Consider the following 16664-nt stretch of genomic DNA (forward strand, 5'->3'; position numbering starts at 1 on the left):
AAAATATTTTCTAATTTTCTAATTTTCCTTAAGACTTCTTCTTGACTCCTGGATAATTCAGAAGTGTGTTGTTCAATTTTTCTGTTATTGATTTCCAGTTTAATTCCACTACAGTCAGAAAACATACTTGATATTATTTCAGTTTTTAAAAATTTGTTAAGCTGTGTTTTATGGCCCAGAATGTGGTCTTTCCTGGTGACTGTTCTAGTGCACTTGAACAGAGTGTGTATTCTGCTGCTTTTGGTTGGGGTGTAAATGTCAGTTAGATGAAGAAGGTTGATGGTAGTGTTCAGGTCTCTCAAAGCCATACTGGTTTTCTGACTACTAGTTCAAGCACCAAGTGAGGAGTGTTGAATTCTCCAGTTATAATTATCTGTCTATTTCTCCTATCAGTTTTTTTTTATAAATTTATTTATTTAATTTTGGCTGCGTTGGGCCTCTGTTGCTGCGCGCAGGCTTGTCTCTAGCTGTGGCGAGCGGGGGCTGCTCTTCATCGCGGTGTGCGGGCTTCTCGTTACAGTGGCTTCTCTTGTTGTGGAGCACGGGCTCTAGGCGCGCGGTCTTCAGTAGTTGTGGCACACAGGCTCTAGAGCGCAGGCTCAGTAGTTGTGGCGCACGGGCGTAGCTGCTCTGCGGCCTGTGGGATCCTCCGGGACCCTGGCTCCAACCCGTGTCCCCTGCATTGGCAGGTGGATTCTTAACCACTGCACCACCAGGGAGGCCCCCTCCTATCAGTTTTTTGTTTCATGAATTTTGAAAATCTGTTGCTTGGTGAACACACACTTATAATTACTGTGCCTTCTTGGTGAATTGACTTTGGTCATCATGTACTGCTGCGGCTGACCTTCTGCTGTTACGTTTATTTAGTTTGGTACTAATATAGCCACTTCCATTTCTTGCGATCGATGTTTGTATGGTATATATTGTTCCATCCCTTTGCTTCTAACCTACCATGTAACTGTATTTGAAATGAGTTTCTTATAGACAGCACACAGTTGCATCATGTATGTTTTTTAATCTAATCTGAAGTTTGTCTTCTAATTGGCCAGTTTAGACCATGTGCATTTAATGTGACCATTGATATGTTTGAATTTAAGCCTCTCATTTGTTATTTGCTTACTGTTCTGTCCCTTGGTTTCTCATTGCTTGGCTTCCCTCTAACTGCCCTCTTTGGGGTCAGTTTTTTAGTATTCCATTTTAATTTATCTGTTGAGTTTTTGAACACATGTCTTCTAGTTTTTTAGTAGTTGTTCTAGGGACTACAAAATACATACTTCACTTTTTTTTTTTTTTTTTTTTTTTTGCGGTATGCGGGCCTCTCACTGCTGTGGCCTCTCCCATTGCGGAACACAGGCTCCGGACGCGCAGGCTCAGCGGCCGTGGCTCACGGGCCCAGCCGCTCCGCGTCATGTGGGATCTTCCCGGACCGGGGCACGAACCCGTGTCCCCTGCATCGGCAGGCGGACTCTCAACCACTGCGCCACCAGGGAAGCCCCATACTTCACTTTTTGAAATTTACTTAGACTCAACATTTTGACACTTCTAGAACACAGAACTCCTACTACGTGTACTGTCAAAGAAAAATTAATCATCACTCATGTTAAAGATGATGAGGTTGGGCTTCCCTGGTGGCGCAGTGGTTGAGAGTCCGCCTGCCGATGCAGGGGACACGGGTTCGTGCCCCGGTCAGGGAGGATCCCGCATGCCACGGAGCGGCTGGGCCTGTGAGCCATGGCCGCTGAGCCTGCGCGTCCGGAGCCTGTGTTCCGCAATGGGAGGGGCCACAGTGGTGAGAGGCCCGCGTACAGCAAAAAAAAAAAAAAGATGACGAGGCCGACTCAGGACCGTCACGATGAGTGTAAGAGCCGCTGCAGTGGGATTTGCAGGAGGGGAGAGAGATTGAGCTCAACTTCAGATACAGCGTCGGCAAGTGTGGGTTCACAGCCAAGGAGCAGGTGGAGTCATTGGATGGAAATTTGCTAAGAGGAAACATCAAGGGTCAGGGGGATTCTGGCTAAACCAACCTAACAGGATCTTTGAAAGCCTGGTGGTCAGACATCAAGTGCGAGATGGTGGGGGATGAAGAACCTGGTCAGATATGAGGGTGAGCAGATATCAGGGTGGAGGGGGCCTCTCACTCCACTGACTTAGCCAAGTTCTTGCTAAAACTGGATTCTTTTTAAAGGTTTTTTTTTTCTTTTGCTTGTCTTTATGGAAATGAGGTTAGTTTTTTTTTTTAACATCTTTATTGGGATATAATTGTTTTACAATGGTGTGTTAGTTTCTGCTTTATAACAAAGTGAATCAGTTATACATATACATACGTTCCAATCTTTGTCACCACTCTGTGGGTCACTTTGCCCTCTCCCTTTTAGGTGGTTGTTGTCATACGTACCGTCTATGTATACGGTAAGCTCCATTAAACAATGTTACAATTTTTACTTTCAATGGTCAAAATATTTTTAAAGAACTCATGAGGAAAAGAATAGTCAGTGTTATTCAACCAGATATTTACCAGTTCTGTTGCTTTTCCTTCACTTCTGATCTTCCAGGTTCATTCTGGTGTCATTTCTGTTCTGACTGAAAATTCTGTAGTCATTGTTTTAGGTCAGATCTGCTGATGGCAAATCCTCTTCTTTCTTCATCTAAGAATGTCCTCACTTGATCTTCATTCCTGAAGGTTATTTTCACTGGATTTGGAATTCTGGGTTGACAGTTATTTCAACACTTAAAAGAAACGGTATTCCACTTTTTTCTGGCCTCCATTGTTTCTGCTGAGAAGTCAGTAGTCGTTTGAATGCCTCTAAGTTATGCTCTGCTGTCAAGATTTTTGTCCTTCTTTTTAGTTTTCAGTGATTGGATTGGGATGTGTCTGGGCTTGTATTTCCGTGGGCTTGTCCTGTTTGGGGTTCATGGAGCTTCTTGAATCTGCACATTAATGTATTTCACCAAACTTGAAGAGTTTTAAGCCAAATTTTATCAAATATCTTTCTGCCCCTAGCTTCTCTTCTGGGAAGCCAGTAGCGTGACTGTTAGCCCTTGTGGTATTGGTGTAGGCTTCTGAGACTCTGTTCAATTTTTCCAATAGTTTTTTCTCTGTTGTTCAGATTGGGTAACTTCTCTGTTCTGTCTTCAAATTCTCGGATTCTCTGCTTTGTAATCTCCATTTTGCTATTGAGCCCATGCAGCAAATTTTTCTTATTTCTGTTGTTGTGTTTTCCAGTTCTAACATTTCCATTTGGTTCTGCCCTGTGTCTTTTATTTCTCTGCTGAGACTTTATATTCCCGCTTATTCGCAGTGTTTTCGCCCTTACTTGTTGGAGCACTGGTGACACGTGCTCTCACGTCTTTCTCAGGCACTCCCAGCGTCTGTGCCGTCTGGTTGTCCTGCACTGATGGCCTTTTTCCATAAGGGTGGGCCTTGCTTGGCTTTCCACGTGCTGAGTGATTTCGTGTTGTGTTTTGGACATCGTGTTACGAGACTCTGGACCTTGTTCACTTCCAGTGGAGGATGTTGGTATTCTTGTTTTACTATTATCTCGTTGACTTAAGTCTGCCAGTTCCCACCCGCCATCTCTGGGGCTGGTTTCCATGTCAGATTATTTTCACAGCCTTTGCCTTGCCGTATATACCTGCCCTGCAGGTGTGCCACCCCATGGCCGGGCTGACCTTGGCAGTGGAGGAGATAAAGGATGGCAGTGGAAAAAACGGTGAAATACAAAGAAAGCCTGCAGTTTAGTTGAACAAACAAACACCTCCTCTGAGCAGGCTGATGGCAGGAGCTCGGCTGGGCCCAGAACATGCAGCCCGGTCCCCTCGGTGACATCACTCCTGTGTGAGAACCAGGGTGATGAGTCGACAGCAAGGCTTGGGAACAGAGCTGCTGTGGGGCAGACTCTCCTTACCCTCTGCCTGCAGTGCCGGCCCCGGGGGCGTTCAGCTTGCCGTCCAGGCCTCAGACAAACAACTCAGACGATTTTACAGCACGTTTCAAAGGGGCTCTGATTTATTTTAAAAGAGGGGGATATTCTTTCCTCAGGAAAGTTCATCCCAGGTGGGAGCTGATGAGCTGAACAGGCCTGTACGGCACTTGATCTCGTGGGTCACAGTTACTGTCAGCCAACTCTGTGAGCACGGAGCCAGCGAGGGTGCACCCGAGGGGCTCGCTGGGCACCGCGGCGTGTGGTGCCGCCTCGCTGTATCCTTTCCTGGCATCACAGACGTCGACTCCATGTCCTCTAACACGCAGCCCCCTTCCAGCCCTCGCTGTGCTCCCAGCAGGGGAAACGCTGAGATCCCTGCTTCTTGACCACCTCGCTCTCCTAGGCACCCGGCTCTCCCTCCTTAACGGGCTGCCCTGTGGGCTCCCTTCCTACCCCGAAGCTGCCGACCCCAAGCTTCTCCAGCAGCCACGGCAGGTGTGGGCAGCTTGCCCTCTCCTCCCGTGTCTGCAGTTGGTCCAAGAGACACCCTGAAGACAGAGTTTCACGGGAGCGTGGCCTTTAGAGGTGGACAGTCAGGCAAATGGGGCCCAGCAGCGAGCTCTGGGGAAGCGAGGTGGACAGCCCCCCGGGCGGGGCAGGCGCGGAGGTGGTGGCCAGCATGACCGAGGTGGGCACGGAAAGCTGCATTTGCCGTCTTTCCCACCCAAGTGTCTAATTTCAGGAGAGCATGTGGGCCTCGGGAGGGGCGGGGGCAGGTGGAGACGTGCCCTGGAGGGGCGAGCTCTGACGCCCACCTCTCTCTCCCGTTGCAGGTGACCCCAGGGTTTGAAGAGAAGGAGGGGGAGCTCCTGGTCAGGGGGCCCTCTGTGTTCCGGGAATACTGGGACAAGCCGGAGGAAACAAAAACCGCCTTCACCTCGGACGGCTGGTTCAAAACAGGTAGGACGGAGGGTCCAGAGGGGACGGGAGGGTCACCCGGGTACCACCGCACTGGGACGTCCCCACAATCCTCCCTGGTGGACAGAGATGGGGTGGGGTACTCTTTGTGCTCCCGTCTTAAAGGCTGCACCTCCCACACTGCACCCCAGCCCCCCTGAGGCCTCTAGAAGGAAGATCCTGAGGCCATGACCCGCAGGGGGGCTAGCAGCCCCCAGCCCTGTGGCCAGGCTCCCGTCCCGTCCCTTGGCCCAGCAGCCCTGCACGAGGTGGTCCCTCTGCCCCTCGTGGGTCGGGACTCTCCTTCCCGAGTGACCAGTGCACTCCGCCTCCGAGACCCTCCTGGGCGCCCCGCCCTCCCCGCCGCCGCCCCCTGCTTTGTAACCCCGCCCCCGTTTTCATAGAAGGAGGTTGGTTTGCACTTTGGTTTGGGTCCCTCGTTACGTTACTCCCAGCCCCGAAGTCTGCACTCTCTCGCCTGCTAGAGCAGCACGTGGAGCCAGGGCCCGGGGTCTGTGCATGGGCAGGCAGGCACCCACCCCCCAACCTTGGAGCCCTCTCACCGGACGCGCACCCGGGTCCCGCTCTGAGGAGCCCCACCCCTTCTGTCCCCCCGCCCCCCTCCTCCTTGGTCCCAGCGGCCCCATCGATGTGGATGACTCGGCAGGTACTGGGTGTGTTCACGGTTGCAGCTGCATTGATTCACTGCGTTTGTGTTCCCACGACACCAGAACAGCAGCTCGTGACAGCCAGAAGGTGGGGTTCTGGGGTTTCTCTTTTTCTTATTGCCTGTCTGTATTTCTAAAAGTTTCATACTGAAAATGCATTATTTCATAATAATAATCTTAAAGCAGTATTTTCCGAAAAGGAAGGCCTGTTCCCCCGTCCGTCATGTGCTGGCCTCATAATTAGAAACGCACCTCTTGCCAGGTCTTCTGTGGACCACAGAGCTGAAGAGAAAGGCTGTGGGGGGGGGGCGGCCGTGACGGGGTGCCGGGCGCACCTGGGGGTGGGCAAGGAGGTGCGCAGTGGGTGTGTCCTTGGCCTGGTAACCCCTTGGGGAACTGCTGCTGGCCGATACCACACACGTGTCTTCTCCACGGGCTCGGGCAGCACGGGTTAGGAAGGGCAGAAATCACCTCCAATCTGCCGCCGTCGTGGGCCTGAGGTCACCAGGTGACAGAGCCGGCGGCCACGTGCAGACCCCCCGAGGTCTCGGGGTGCTGGGGCTCCGCTGGGTGGGGCTTGAGGGGGAAGGGGCACATGAGGGGTTCTCCTGGGGGACCTCGGGGCTCCATTTCGGGCCCCCCAGAGCAGAAGCCTGTGCCAGGAGCCCTGGCCAGCGCCAGCAGAGGGCTCTGTGGTTGGGGCCCAGGAGCCCGGGCCACCTGTCTGTGCGGCATATTCACACGCGCCCCGGCTTCCCTTTGTAAACTTCGCGTTCATACGGGCCAGCCTGGTGGCAGCCAACCACTATCATTGTCCTTCAAATGCAGTATTTAAGAAATACTACTTTTGAGCTAATCTTGCTTTTTTGTGGGTCCCTCCTGTAGCCCTCCGAGTGTCCTGACTTGGAAATCTGACTTCTTTGTGGCCATCCTGTTTCATTTTTAAATTCCGCTAAAGAGCTGCAACTTTTTTGTTTTTAAAGCACAGGAACCAAAGCCCTGTGGATTTTGCAGAGAGCAGGGCTCGCTGAACGCTGGGCCGGCAGCGCTGCGAAGTGCAGGGCAGTCAGCGGTAAAACATTTTAGTCCCTGGTCGTGATGAATATTTCAGTTGAAAGGAATAGCATGCATTAATTATCGTAAAGAGATGTCTTTAGGAGAAAATGATTTTGAAATTCAGTTTAATTTCATTGTAATGCACAGCAAACAGGAAGGGAGTCTGTGTGTTTAATTGGCTCTCGGGGGTGAGGCCTGGAAGCCGCGTGCCTTTGTCACAGGCCATTAGCGATACAGGCTGCATAATGAGTGCGGCAATCAGCTCACAGCTGCCGCTCCCGCGGGGGAGAGCGTGATATTAAATAGAAATCAGGATGAATTAAACTTAACCCTTTCCCTGGCCAGCCCTTCCTGCCACACAGATTCTGGCCCGGGCTGGAGAGGGGCCGCATCCAGCCGGCTTCTCCTCAGAGGCCCCCTCCGTGTCTGGACGAGAGGAAAGAGGCCTCCCTCGGCCATGCCAGCCATGGCCGCCCTCCCTGCCCTGCACGAAGCCTGGTTTCCATCGCCAGGGAGCTCCTTGCCAGCCCCAGGGGTCCCGGCTGCAGCTCAGGCCGGAAACCAAAGCTCTCTATCCAGAAGCACCTCCGATGGCGACCCTGATCGTGTCCCACCTGCGCACGCCAGGCTGGGGAGAACCTTCCACACGCACACGGGCCCAGTGCCGGCCGGGGCAGGGAGATGGCAGTGCCGGGAGCCCCCTCTGCTCAGGGCTTTACCTTGACCCTGCGGACGGAGCTGAGGACACAGGGATGCAGGGACTGGGCTGAGCTGAGGACACAGGGATGCAGGGACTGGGCTGGGCTGGGCTACAGCTCCTACCCTCTGGACATGGTAGAAAGACTGTGACTGAACACGAGGAAACAGAAATGGTATCTCTGCCTTATTCCAAAGAAGACTTCCTTACACCGTTCACTGTTAGAAAGTGACGTAGTTAGCTGCACACACCTAATGACAAGTCAACACACTTGTAGAAGAAATTTAGGTAACTGGGGAAAAGGTCTGTAAGGAAACCCTGCAGAACATTAGCGGGGGTATCTTGGTGGTGAGTTTACTGCCTTTTTTTCCTTCTCTAATGAGCACACGATGTTATCAGGGGGAAACATAAAAGGCTATTTATATAATAAAAGAAGACTCCCTAGCAGGAAACAAGAGAGCCCTGGGTGCACACGTGGCCGAGGTCTGCAGCCTCGCTGGAACGTGGAGTCCACCGAGAAGTCGGTGAGGGCCAACTGGGGCCGAGGGAGTGGGTCCCTTGAGCCCAGCAGCCCCAGTAGGAAAAACGAGCCACGGCCACGGGCAGATCGAGAGGAAGTGCAATTGGACATAAAAATAGGGAAAACGTTTTACTTCCTGGTGGTGAAAGAGCAAGTAAGGAAACAGTCTCCTTTCGCCAAGCTGGCAGAGATTCTTCCGAAGTTGACACTTGGTGCTGTGAGGCAGGTGCTTGGCACCCGCGGGCGGGCTGTGTGTCAGGAGGGCTCCTGGGAATCCGTTCAAAGGAAACCGGGTGCGGGGGGACGCATACGATGTTTATAAAGTGGGAAGTCGGAGTCCATTGTTCTGCGCTGGGCGTGTGGGTGCCTCGTGGTGCATCCAGACCACGGAGGACCGTGAGCCTTTTGCAGCCACGACTCGAGTGATCCTGGCCTGAGGGAGCCCCTGCTGGCGTGCACCACACACGTGTGTGTGTGTGTGTGTGTGGCCGTCATGCGGGTTTGCACCGCCAAGCACAGACGCTAGCTGCTGTCTCTGTGATTGTCGTCTGTCCCTTTGTTTTCTCTCTGCCAGTGTTTCCTCAGTAAGCTTCGTTCCCTTACAAACACGGACGAGAAGTATAAAATCTTGCCAGTTGTCGTGTGACGAAGGCCCCAGGGTGACCTGGGCGTGAGCTCCGTCCTCTTGCCCAGCCGCTCACTCGGAGCCACGCTGAGCTCTGATGTGGTTCTCCAGAAAGCAGTGCTTTTATTTTGACCAACAATAGTTAGGAATCAGGCAGCGTGTTGAAAGGAGGGCGCCCAGTGCTTCGTGTCAGGGGTGTGACAGCACGTGTAGCTGGAGGTGGTCGACCCCTTCACGTCTGCTGACCGCGTACGACCAGAGCCCTGGGCAGGGCCCCCAGGCCCCCCAGGCCGTGTGGTGCGCTCAGGCTGCCGGTCCCGCCGGCCCCCGCCGCCCCGCGGGGCTTGGGCTCTGTGTGGAGGCGCCCTGTGAACAGGAGGCTGGGGCTGTGTCGCGGGCCTGTCTGCTGGTCGTCCCTTTGTTCCCCAGCGGTCGTCAAGAGCTTTTCCCCCATGTTCTTCTGAAACGCCCGGCTTTGTTGGAGTTAAGTCTCCTAGTCACCTGGAGTGGCTTCTGTGCGGACGGCGTGTCCCCATCCTGTGCGCTCTTGCTGGTCCTCTGCCTTGCCCTTTGTTTTTTGTTGTTGTTTGTTCTTCTGGGTTTGTTTTGTTTGGCTGCACCAGGTCTTAGTTGTGGCGTGCAGGATCTTTAGTTGCGGCATGTGGGATCTAGTTCCCCAACCAGGGATCGAACCTGGGCCCCCTGCATTGGGAGTGCAGAGTCGTAACTACCGGACTGCCAGGGAAGTCCCTACGCTGCCTTTTGGCCGCTGCGTCTACCCTGGTCGGCCTCAGGCCTCTGGGCAGAAGGTCTTTGTTTTTATCAAGGTCCCACGTGCACAGCTGGAAGACTCCAGTGGTCTGTCTGGTTTGGGAAGAAGGCTGCATGGCCCTCGTACCCCAGCCGTGCCCATCTTGGCTACCTGGAGGCTGCCAGACGCCTGTGGACACACTGTTCAGGGTTGAGCCACGTGGGAGCCGCAGTGTTTCCCGAGGCGGGAGGGCTCATCTGTTCTGGCCTCCAGTCCTCCTGGGAGACCCCCCCTGTGCTTGCCACCCATGCCAGTGCACAGCTCCCACCGGCCTCCTTTCTCCTCGTCGGCCACGTTCCCCAGGAGCCTCCTGAGGCTGGGCGGGTGGGAGGTGAGCTCAGGAGAGCTCGTGTCTGCCAGCGTCTTCGTCCTGGCTGGGCCGGGTACAGGAGTCTGGGCTAGAAATTGTCTTTACTGCTGTCAGGCCTCCACGTGTGCTGCTGGCTGCAGCTGCGTTATTCCTGGCGCATCGTGACCTTTCCCCTCTTGAGGTCCTAGAGAATCTTCCCTTTGCCCTGGGAGCCCTGAAGTCGACAGGCCATGCACCCTGGGGGCTCTGGAGACCACGTCTTGTAATTCCGGGGGTTGATGGCTGATTTTCTCCCCTCTGATGCCCAGCAGGGGTTCGGGGGCTGGGAGCAGGAAGAGGGGGTGGGGAGGCCCAGCCACCGCTGTTCAGGGCCCGTGGACTCCCGTGTCGCCGTCCACCCTCCTCCGTCCGCAGAGAAGGACCGGCGGCCGTGCGCTGGGGGCCGGTGCCGCTGTTCCTCACTCGGCCCGCCCTCGCCACCTCCCGCAGGGCGCCTCCCACCCTGGCCGTAACCCGCCTCACACAGCCTCCCTCCGCCCGCGGGGTCTGTCCGCTTGCTTCCCGGCCGCCAGTCCGCTCACCGTCGTGCCCTCTCCTGTAACCCGCCTCACACAGCCTCCCTCCAGCCGTGGGGTCTGTCCGCTTGCTTCCCGGCCGCCAGTCCGCTCACTGTTGTGCCCTCTCCTGTCTCCCTGCACGCGGCTTTGGGCCTCGAAAACGACAGTTGCAGTTGATTTCACTCCGAGAGGGAGAGACCCAAGCTGTGTGCTCAGGCGAGGCTTCCGCTCTGGGAGGTTGTCGTGTCTTCGTCTTCCTTCTAGCGTCTTCCTTGGCCTCCTGCACAGCCACGTGTGAGGGGCACAGAGCCGCTGGGGCCTCCTCCCTCCGTCTCCGCGGGGCCCCTCCTGGGTCTTCTGTGTCTCGAATATCCCTCTGCCCCCACCCCTCACGAGGACGTGTGTGATCACACTGAGGCCCGGGTAGTCCAGGGTGGCGTCGACATCTGTCGGCAGCCCTGCCTGACGGTGGTCCCGGGAAGCAGCAGGGCTCTCCCGCGGGGCTTTTCCTCACTCGGTACACAGACCCCCAGACCTCCCCCGGGACAGTGTCCGTGTGTCCTAGCGCCATCCCTACCAGTGCGGTGCCTGGCTTTTCTCAGAGAAGATCCTAATTCTCACTGCTCTTCATCAGGCTCGATGAGGGTCAGTGTAAGAGCTGGTGACAGGAGACAGTGCAAGGAAGCCGCTGTAACTGTGAGCTGGTGCGCGGCGAGGGGCACCTGGAGATGCCACAGAAGTGATGTCTGAGCAGAGGGACAGCGAAGGGGATCGGGCAGATGGAGAACCAGATGCCGCAGATGGGGTAGTGGGTGTGAGCACCCCTGGGGTGAAGGCCATGGCTGGGGCCCTGCCGTAGGGCATGAGGGTGTAGCCGTGGGGAGCTCTCACCCTGACTTAAGTTGGTGTCACACAGAGCGAAGAGGGTGCAGGCGACATGGCCAGAGGCCCCGAAGCAATGTCGGCCTTGGTATGGGCAATGGGGGCATCCCTGGCAGGACCAGGGCAGGGCAGTGACCCCCACCCCCAGCACCGCTGGGTCTCTGGCCGGTGGAGGCCTGGCTGGGCCATTGGGTGCATTTAAGGGGTCGGTGTCCAGTGGTTGGGAAGCCGTCGGGAGACCCAGTGGCTGTCCAGTGTGGAGGGGACATGGCTGGAGCCGGGGCCGCACAGCAGGAATGGGAGAGGGGCCCCGGTGGGCCTCATGGGATGGGGGCAGACTGCGTCCTGTCCCTGCGGCCCGCCTTTTACTCCACGCCTGCATCCTTGCCCACCAGCCGGCCACCTGCCCCATCCCTCTGTCCGGAGACCACAGTGCCTCTCGTTCCTTCTGCTTCCCATCAGGCAGGAGGCCCCACACCTGTAGGAGCCCGGCTCCTGCCGCACCACAGCCCACCGCAGCCAGCCAGGCAGTGCCGTCCGTCTTGTTCACAGGCTGGGGCGCCCCGCGTGGCAGGCCGCCGGGAGTGCGGGCTGACGGATGGGCCTCCTGCGCTGGACGGTGTGATGTGTCATGAAGTACTGATGATTTATTCCAGCTAATCACCCGCGTGCAGCGTGGGGCGTGTGAGAGCAGACGGTGAAGCGTGTCCGTGCACACGTGTGTGCGCGCTCACACTCAGCCCCGCCTCCCCGACCGCAATGCCCTGTGTGGCGTGCGGCCCCGGCCCTCACTGAGCTCGTCGCCCCCCACTCAGGTCTCCAGCGCCTCCTGAGGTGGGACCGCGTGGGTGCTTAGCTGGGCAGGGCTCCCGCCAGGACCACGTCCAGGAGAAGTGGGTGGGGAAGCCCCGGCGCTGAGCATGGCGGGTGGAGGGCCGGGGCGGGGGGGCGGGGTCCCTCCCTCCCTCCCTCCTCCCAGACCCCCGTGTGACACTGCGTATGGTCCAGAGCCCTGTTGGGAAAGGGCCTGCTGTGGCCCTGCTGTGGCCAGGACCCCAGGGAGGCCCTGAAGCTCTTCTTTCCTGCCTCCGTGGTCCTGGACTGTTTCACGGGGGTCCTGCCCGTCCCTGTGGGACGCCGCCACCTGCCTAGGGGCAGGGCCACGGAGGCGTCTGGCGTCGGCGTCACGCGAGGTCCCAGCCGTCCGCCTGGTGCTTGCTGCCTTGTCCCAGAAAGGTGTTGACGCTCCCAGACGCGGGGCCGCACGTGCCGGGGAGGGTGGCACTCACGTGCGTGTGCAACACCCACTGCGGCCGAGCCGGGTGCCTCCCGCTGACCCGAGCCTCTCCCCAGGTGACACAGCCGTGTTCAAGGACGGCAACTACTGGATCCGCGGCCGCACGTCCGTGGACATCATCAAGAGTGGCGGCTACAAGGTCAGCGCCCTGGAGGTGGAGCGGCTCCTGCTGGCCCATCCCAGCATCACGGGTGAGCGGCCAGGTGCCCGGACCCTGACCTTTGGATGACACAGCTGCACTCGGCCACCCGGGCTGTCTCGGGACCAGTCCAGATGTGTCTTCCTGTGTGTGTGTTGTTGACAAAACGGGGCCCAGGTACCCATGAGGGGGCACAGCACCAGGGCCTGCCTCCCATCCCCTCCCCACCCCTCCCCACAGTCAGCCTGCTCCCCCGCCCCCCACCTGGGTCCAGGCTGGCCAGGTGCAGGCCGGGACCCCGTGCTCAGGAGTGGTGGCGTCCTGGGCCGTCCTGGCCCCTCAGAGACTCCGTATCCCCTGTCTCTGGCCACTAGGCGGGCTTCTCTGGGGCGGCGGGTCCCAGGTGTTTCCCGCAGGTGCCCGCTGCCCTGCAGCCTGCGGCGCTCGTCCTTCTGTGCTTCCGAGGGCCCCACCCTCTTCTTTCTCCACAGACGTGGCTGTGATCGGAGTTCCAGACGTGACGTGGGGCCAGCGGGTCACCGCAGTGGTGACCCTTCAAGAGGGACACTCGCTGTCCCACAGGGAACTCAAAGAGTGGGCCAGGTGAGGGCCGGGCGGGTGGGCGGGGTCTCGGGCTGGGGGCTGAGGGCCAGGTGACGTGGTCCTGTGGGAGCTGCGCCCCCCGCACCACACACACATGCACACACACGCATACGCGCACACGCACACACATACACGCACACACACACTCATGCGCGCGTGCAAAGGGCCCCGGGGAAGCCGTGTCGTGACGATGGGAGCAGATGTAGGACCCCGACCCCTGACTCAGGTGTAAGCTTCCGAGGCCGGGTCAGAGGTGGACGGGGTCCCATGGTGAGTGAGTGCGTCCCCTCCGGGGTGTAGGAGGAACCTTGTCAAGGAAGGTCCGTTCCCAGGAGCTGAGCTCAGAGCCATCCCGATGGGACCCCGGGGCGTGGGCTGAGCAGGCTCGGGGCGTGACGTGCTGAGCGCAGGGCATCACACGGGCCCCTGGGTGCCCGCTGCTGGCCCCGGGCCAGAGCTCAGAAAGGAGCTGTGAGTTACATCCCCAAGGCCTTTATTTTAGATCCAAGAGGTCCCTCCTTCTGGCCTCTCCCCACACCCCCTCCTCCTCTGCACGGAAGATATTCGTGGCTCAGCCACCGTGATTTCACAAACAGGAGGAATCCTTGTTTATCAGGGCAGCACAGCTGGGCGATTAGATTCCCCTGGATTTGCAAAATCACAGTTGGAACTTTGCAGTTTCACAAAGGCACGAAGAAGATTCTAGTCGGCTTTGCCGCTTTGCTTAAACAGTTGCTTTGTTAAAAGAAAGAACCTGCCATCCTGTGCTGAGAGCAGGTCTCTCTGGCCTCAAACCTGCTCCTTCACGCCCGGGGCTCCCGTTGTCCCCTCACCGCAGGGGCCCGTGCTGCCGGCTGTGGGCCTGAGATCCCGGTTGGGGCTGCGCTGTGCTGTGTGCTGAGGCTTTGGGTCCCTGGGGAGATGCTCCCAGCAGGGCGGGCCTGGGGCGGGTGGTCAGCTTGCAGTCTCCACGCGGCCGGTTCCCTGGGCTTTGTGTCCTCCCATGGGGCGGTCACTGGACAGTGACCCCGCGGCTGCCCACCCCCTGGAGGGAGGGCAGGGACCTTCCTTTCAGAGCGCAGGGCCGGCTCCGCCCCCTCATGGGGGGGAGTGGGGGAGGGGCCTCACTCCGAGGGTTCCAGACGTCAGCTCAGTGAAGCTGCTCTTTCTTTCTGCGTCCTGTTCGTTGCCATTTGGGGGTCTTTTTTAAAGGGTTTTTTTTTTTTTTTTTTTAATAATGTCTTCCCTTTTGCTGCCATCTTTTTCATTTCTGAAGATTCTTGAATCTTACAAGACCCCCAAGCAAAGGTCTGTCCTACGTCCTCCTGCAGACCCTGCGCTGTGCTCCTGGCGGAGTTGGGGGAGGCTGGCACCCCCGCCCCAGCTTGGGCACCGCGACACTTGGAGGGGCCGGCGTGGCCTCTGGGCTCGGTGGCAGCACCACATTCCCGGTCTGGGACGTGGCCCGCCCACCAAACTGTCCAGTTGCGGTGGCCCACGTGGGGCTTACACCCCAGGGATAATTCAGAAATCCGGTGTCCAGATGGCGCAGGCGCTGCCGTCCGATCAGACCGTGGAGGGGAGATGCTGCTGGGCCCCCGGGCCACCTCCCTTCCCCACGGGGCTGAGCGGTGGAGCTGAGGCCGCCGCTGCCCACGGGGCTTTTCCCACAGGGAAGCTGGCTCTGTAACAAACCACTCAGCCCTGCTGTGCTCCTGCCCAGGGCCTCAGTTGGCCTGGGAGCTGCTCTGACAGTTTCCTATGAGACCAGTTGCTAAGCTGACGCCCCTCGTAGGAGAACAGGGTTTGTTCTCAGAATCTGCGGGTCTGCAGGCTTTAGAGTGCATCCCTCTACGTCCTCAGCTTCTGCTTCTTCGTGGTGGCCATGAGTTAGGCTTCCGGCTGTGTGTCCTGCCTTTGCTGTGACCCCACCCCGCCTGTGCTCTGTCGTCCTACCTTTTACTTTTATGTTGTTACAAGGCCCATGCTATGTGCTTGAACGCTTTTTGTTCAAACGGTTATCTCTTAAGGAGGATTCACTAACAAGGAAGATGACACGTATCCTGTCTGGCACTCTCCCCCCATGGCGGCCCCTCCCACCACAGACCCTCAAGTGTGGGGAGTGGGTCAGCTGCTGGGGGCCCCAAGCTCCTGTGTCTGAAGCCTTTAACTTCATCTTCATCCTTGAAGGAGACCTTCTCCGGGTTTGGGATTCTAGACAGATGGGGTTTCCTTTTCCTTCGTGCTCCACTCCCGCCTCACCTACTCTTCACGCAGGGCCTGCATCCTTGCGGCTGCCCCTTGACCCACTCCACGCTGGTGGGCGGAGAGGAGGTGGGTGCCGGCTGGGAGGCGGTGCTGTGCCGCGGGGGGCGGGGAACAGGTGTCCCTGGCGGAACCTCCGTGACCTTTGGCCCGGAGCAGGCGATTTGCGCCAGAGCTGCCCCGAGGTTACAGCGTTTCTCTCCATCTGTGGGCAGGTGGATGCAGGCACCAGCTACTGAGGCCAAGGGACGGGGTTTCTCTGCCCGCCCTCGCCGGCCCTTTGCTGCACACGTCCTGAGTGGCCAAGGCTGTCCCTACTCCCGCGGGCCCCGAGCAGACTTCGCGGTGCTGCTGTCCAGAGCCCCACTGCCCGATGCCCCGCTGTCTGCGTCACTGGCAGCAGCCACAGAGCGCGGGGCCTTTGTGGGCCAGGAGGCCACGATGGGTGGCCCCTCTCCCCACCACCCCAGGCGGCATCCCGTGCACCTGCTGGTTCCTTACTGAAGGGCCCCGTGTGCGGCCCTCGAGCAAGGAGCGGGCAGCTCTGCTCAGAAGCCTGGGCGTGGTGTGCAGAGCTGCCTGGGGCTGGGCCCACCACGCGGCCGTTCACGGGAGGGAGCATTGTCTAACGGTGCTCCTCTTGGGGGTGCGGCTGCAGGCCAGCTGCTGGACCCAGACGGCCACTGCTACTGCTTGGGCACCAGGCTCTGGGGTGGGAGGGTGGCTCCAGCCGGCGTGTGTGGTCATGGCACCCAGGGGTCTGTGAGGTGCCCACCCACCTCCCCCAGCTGTCTGGCCAGGGCTGCCGTGAACGGACCGCGAGGTAGGACCAGTTCTTTCCAGCTCAGGGGCTCCGGGGCGGGGTCTCAGGAGGCCTGGCCCTGGGTGAGGCTCACCCTCTCCCCCAGTGGGCAGAGGGGCGTCTCCATGCCCAGGACCAGGCCCCGACCTGCTGCGGAGGCCCCACCCGCGCCCGTGGCTCCTGCCCTCAGGCCTGGCCTGTCTCTGCAGAGGTGTCCTGGCCCCGTACGCGGTGCCCTCGGAACTCCTGCTGGTGGAGGAGATCCCGCGGAACCAGATGGGGAAGGTCAACAAGCAAGACCTTGTCCGGCAGCTCTACCCGCGCGACTGGGCTGCCCCCGAGACCGGGCGCCGGTGAGCCGGCTTCCCGCCTGGCCACGCCTGACCGGAAGGAAACCGCCTCGTGCCGTCCGTCCCGGCCTCGTGGCCACGGCACACCACACAGCTCCATGTGCTCTGCAGTCCCCGCCCCCCAGGTCCCTGCAGGTCTGGAGGTGTCACGGGGAAAGCAGGTCTCCCTGGAAACTCAATAAAGGCTCCACAGAGAAGCAGA

General features: G+C 58.5%; 1 protein-coding gene across 8 annotated transcripts in view; it reads left to right on the forward strand.

Annotated features, from left to right (window-relative positions):
• The window catches only part of ACSF3 (acyl-CoA synthetase family member 3), a 57989-nt gene extending 41325 nt beyond the window's left edge, over nucleotides 1-16664 (forward strand). For 4 of the 8 annotated variants that reach the window (XM_032613527.1, XM_032613531.1, XM_032613534.1 and 1 more), the window contains 4 exons: nucleotides 4757-4883; nucleotides 12360-12494; nucleotides 12934-13045; nucleotides 16322-16664. In XM_032613527.1, coding sequence (XP_032469418.1) covers nucleotides 4757-4883; nucleotides 12360-12494; nucleotides 12934-13045; nucleotides 16322-16469 — 522 coding nt within the window. In that variant the 3' untranslated portion in view covers nucleotides 16470-16664. The other 4 variants (XM_032613529.1, XM_032613528.1, XM_032613532.1 and 1 more) reach the window with 4 other exon arrangements.

Source organism: Phocoena sinus, chromosome 19, assembly GCF_008692025.1.
Source record: "Phocoena sinus isolate mPhoSin1 chromosome 19, mPhoSin1.pri, whole genome shotgun sequence".
In the NCBI taxonomy this organism is placed as follows: domain Eukaryota; kingdom Metazoa; phylum Chordata; class Mammalia; order Artiodactyla; family Phocoenidae; genus Phocoena; species Phocoena sinus.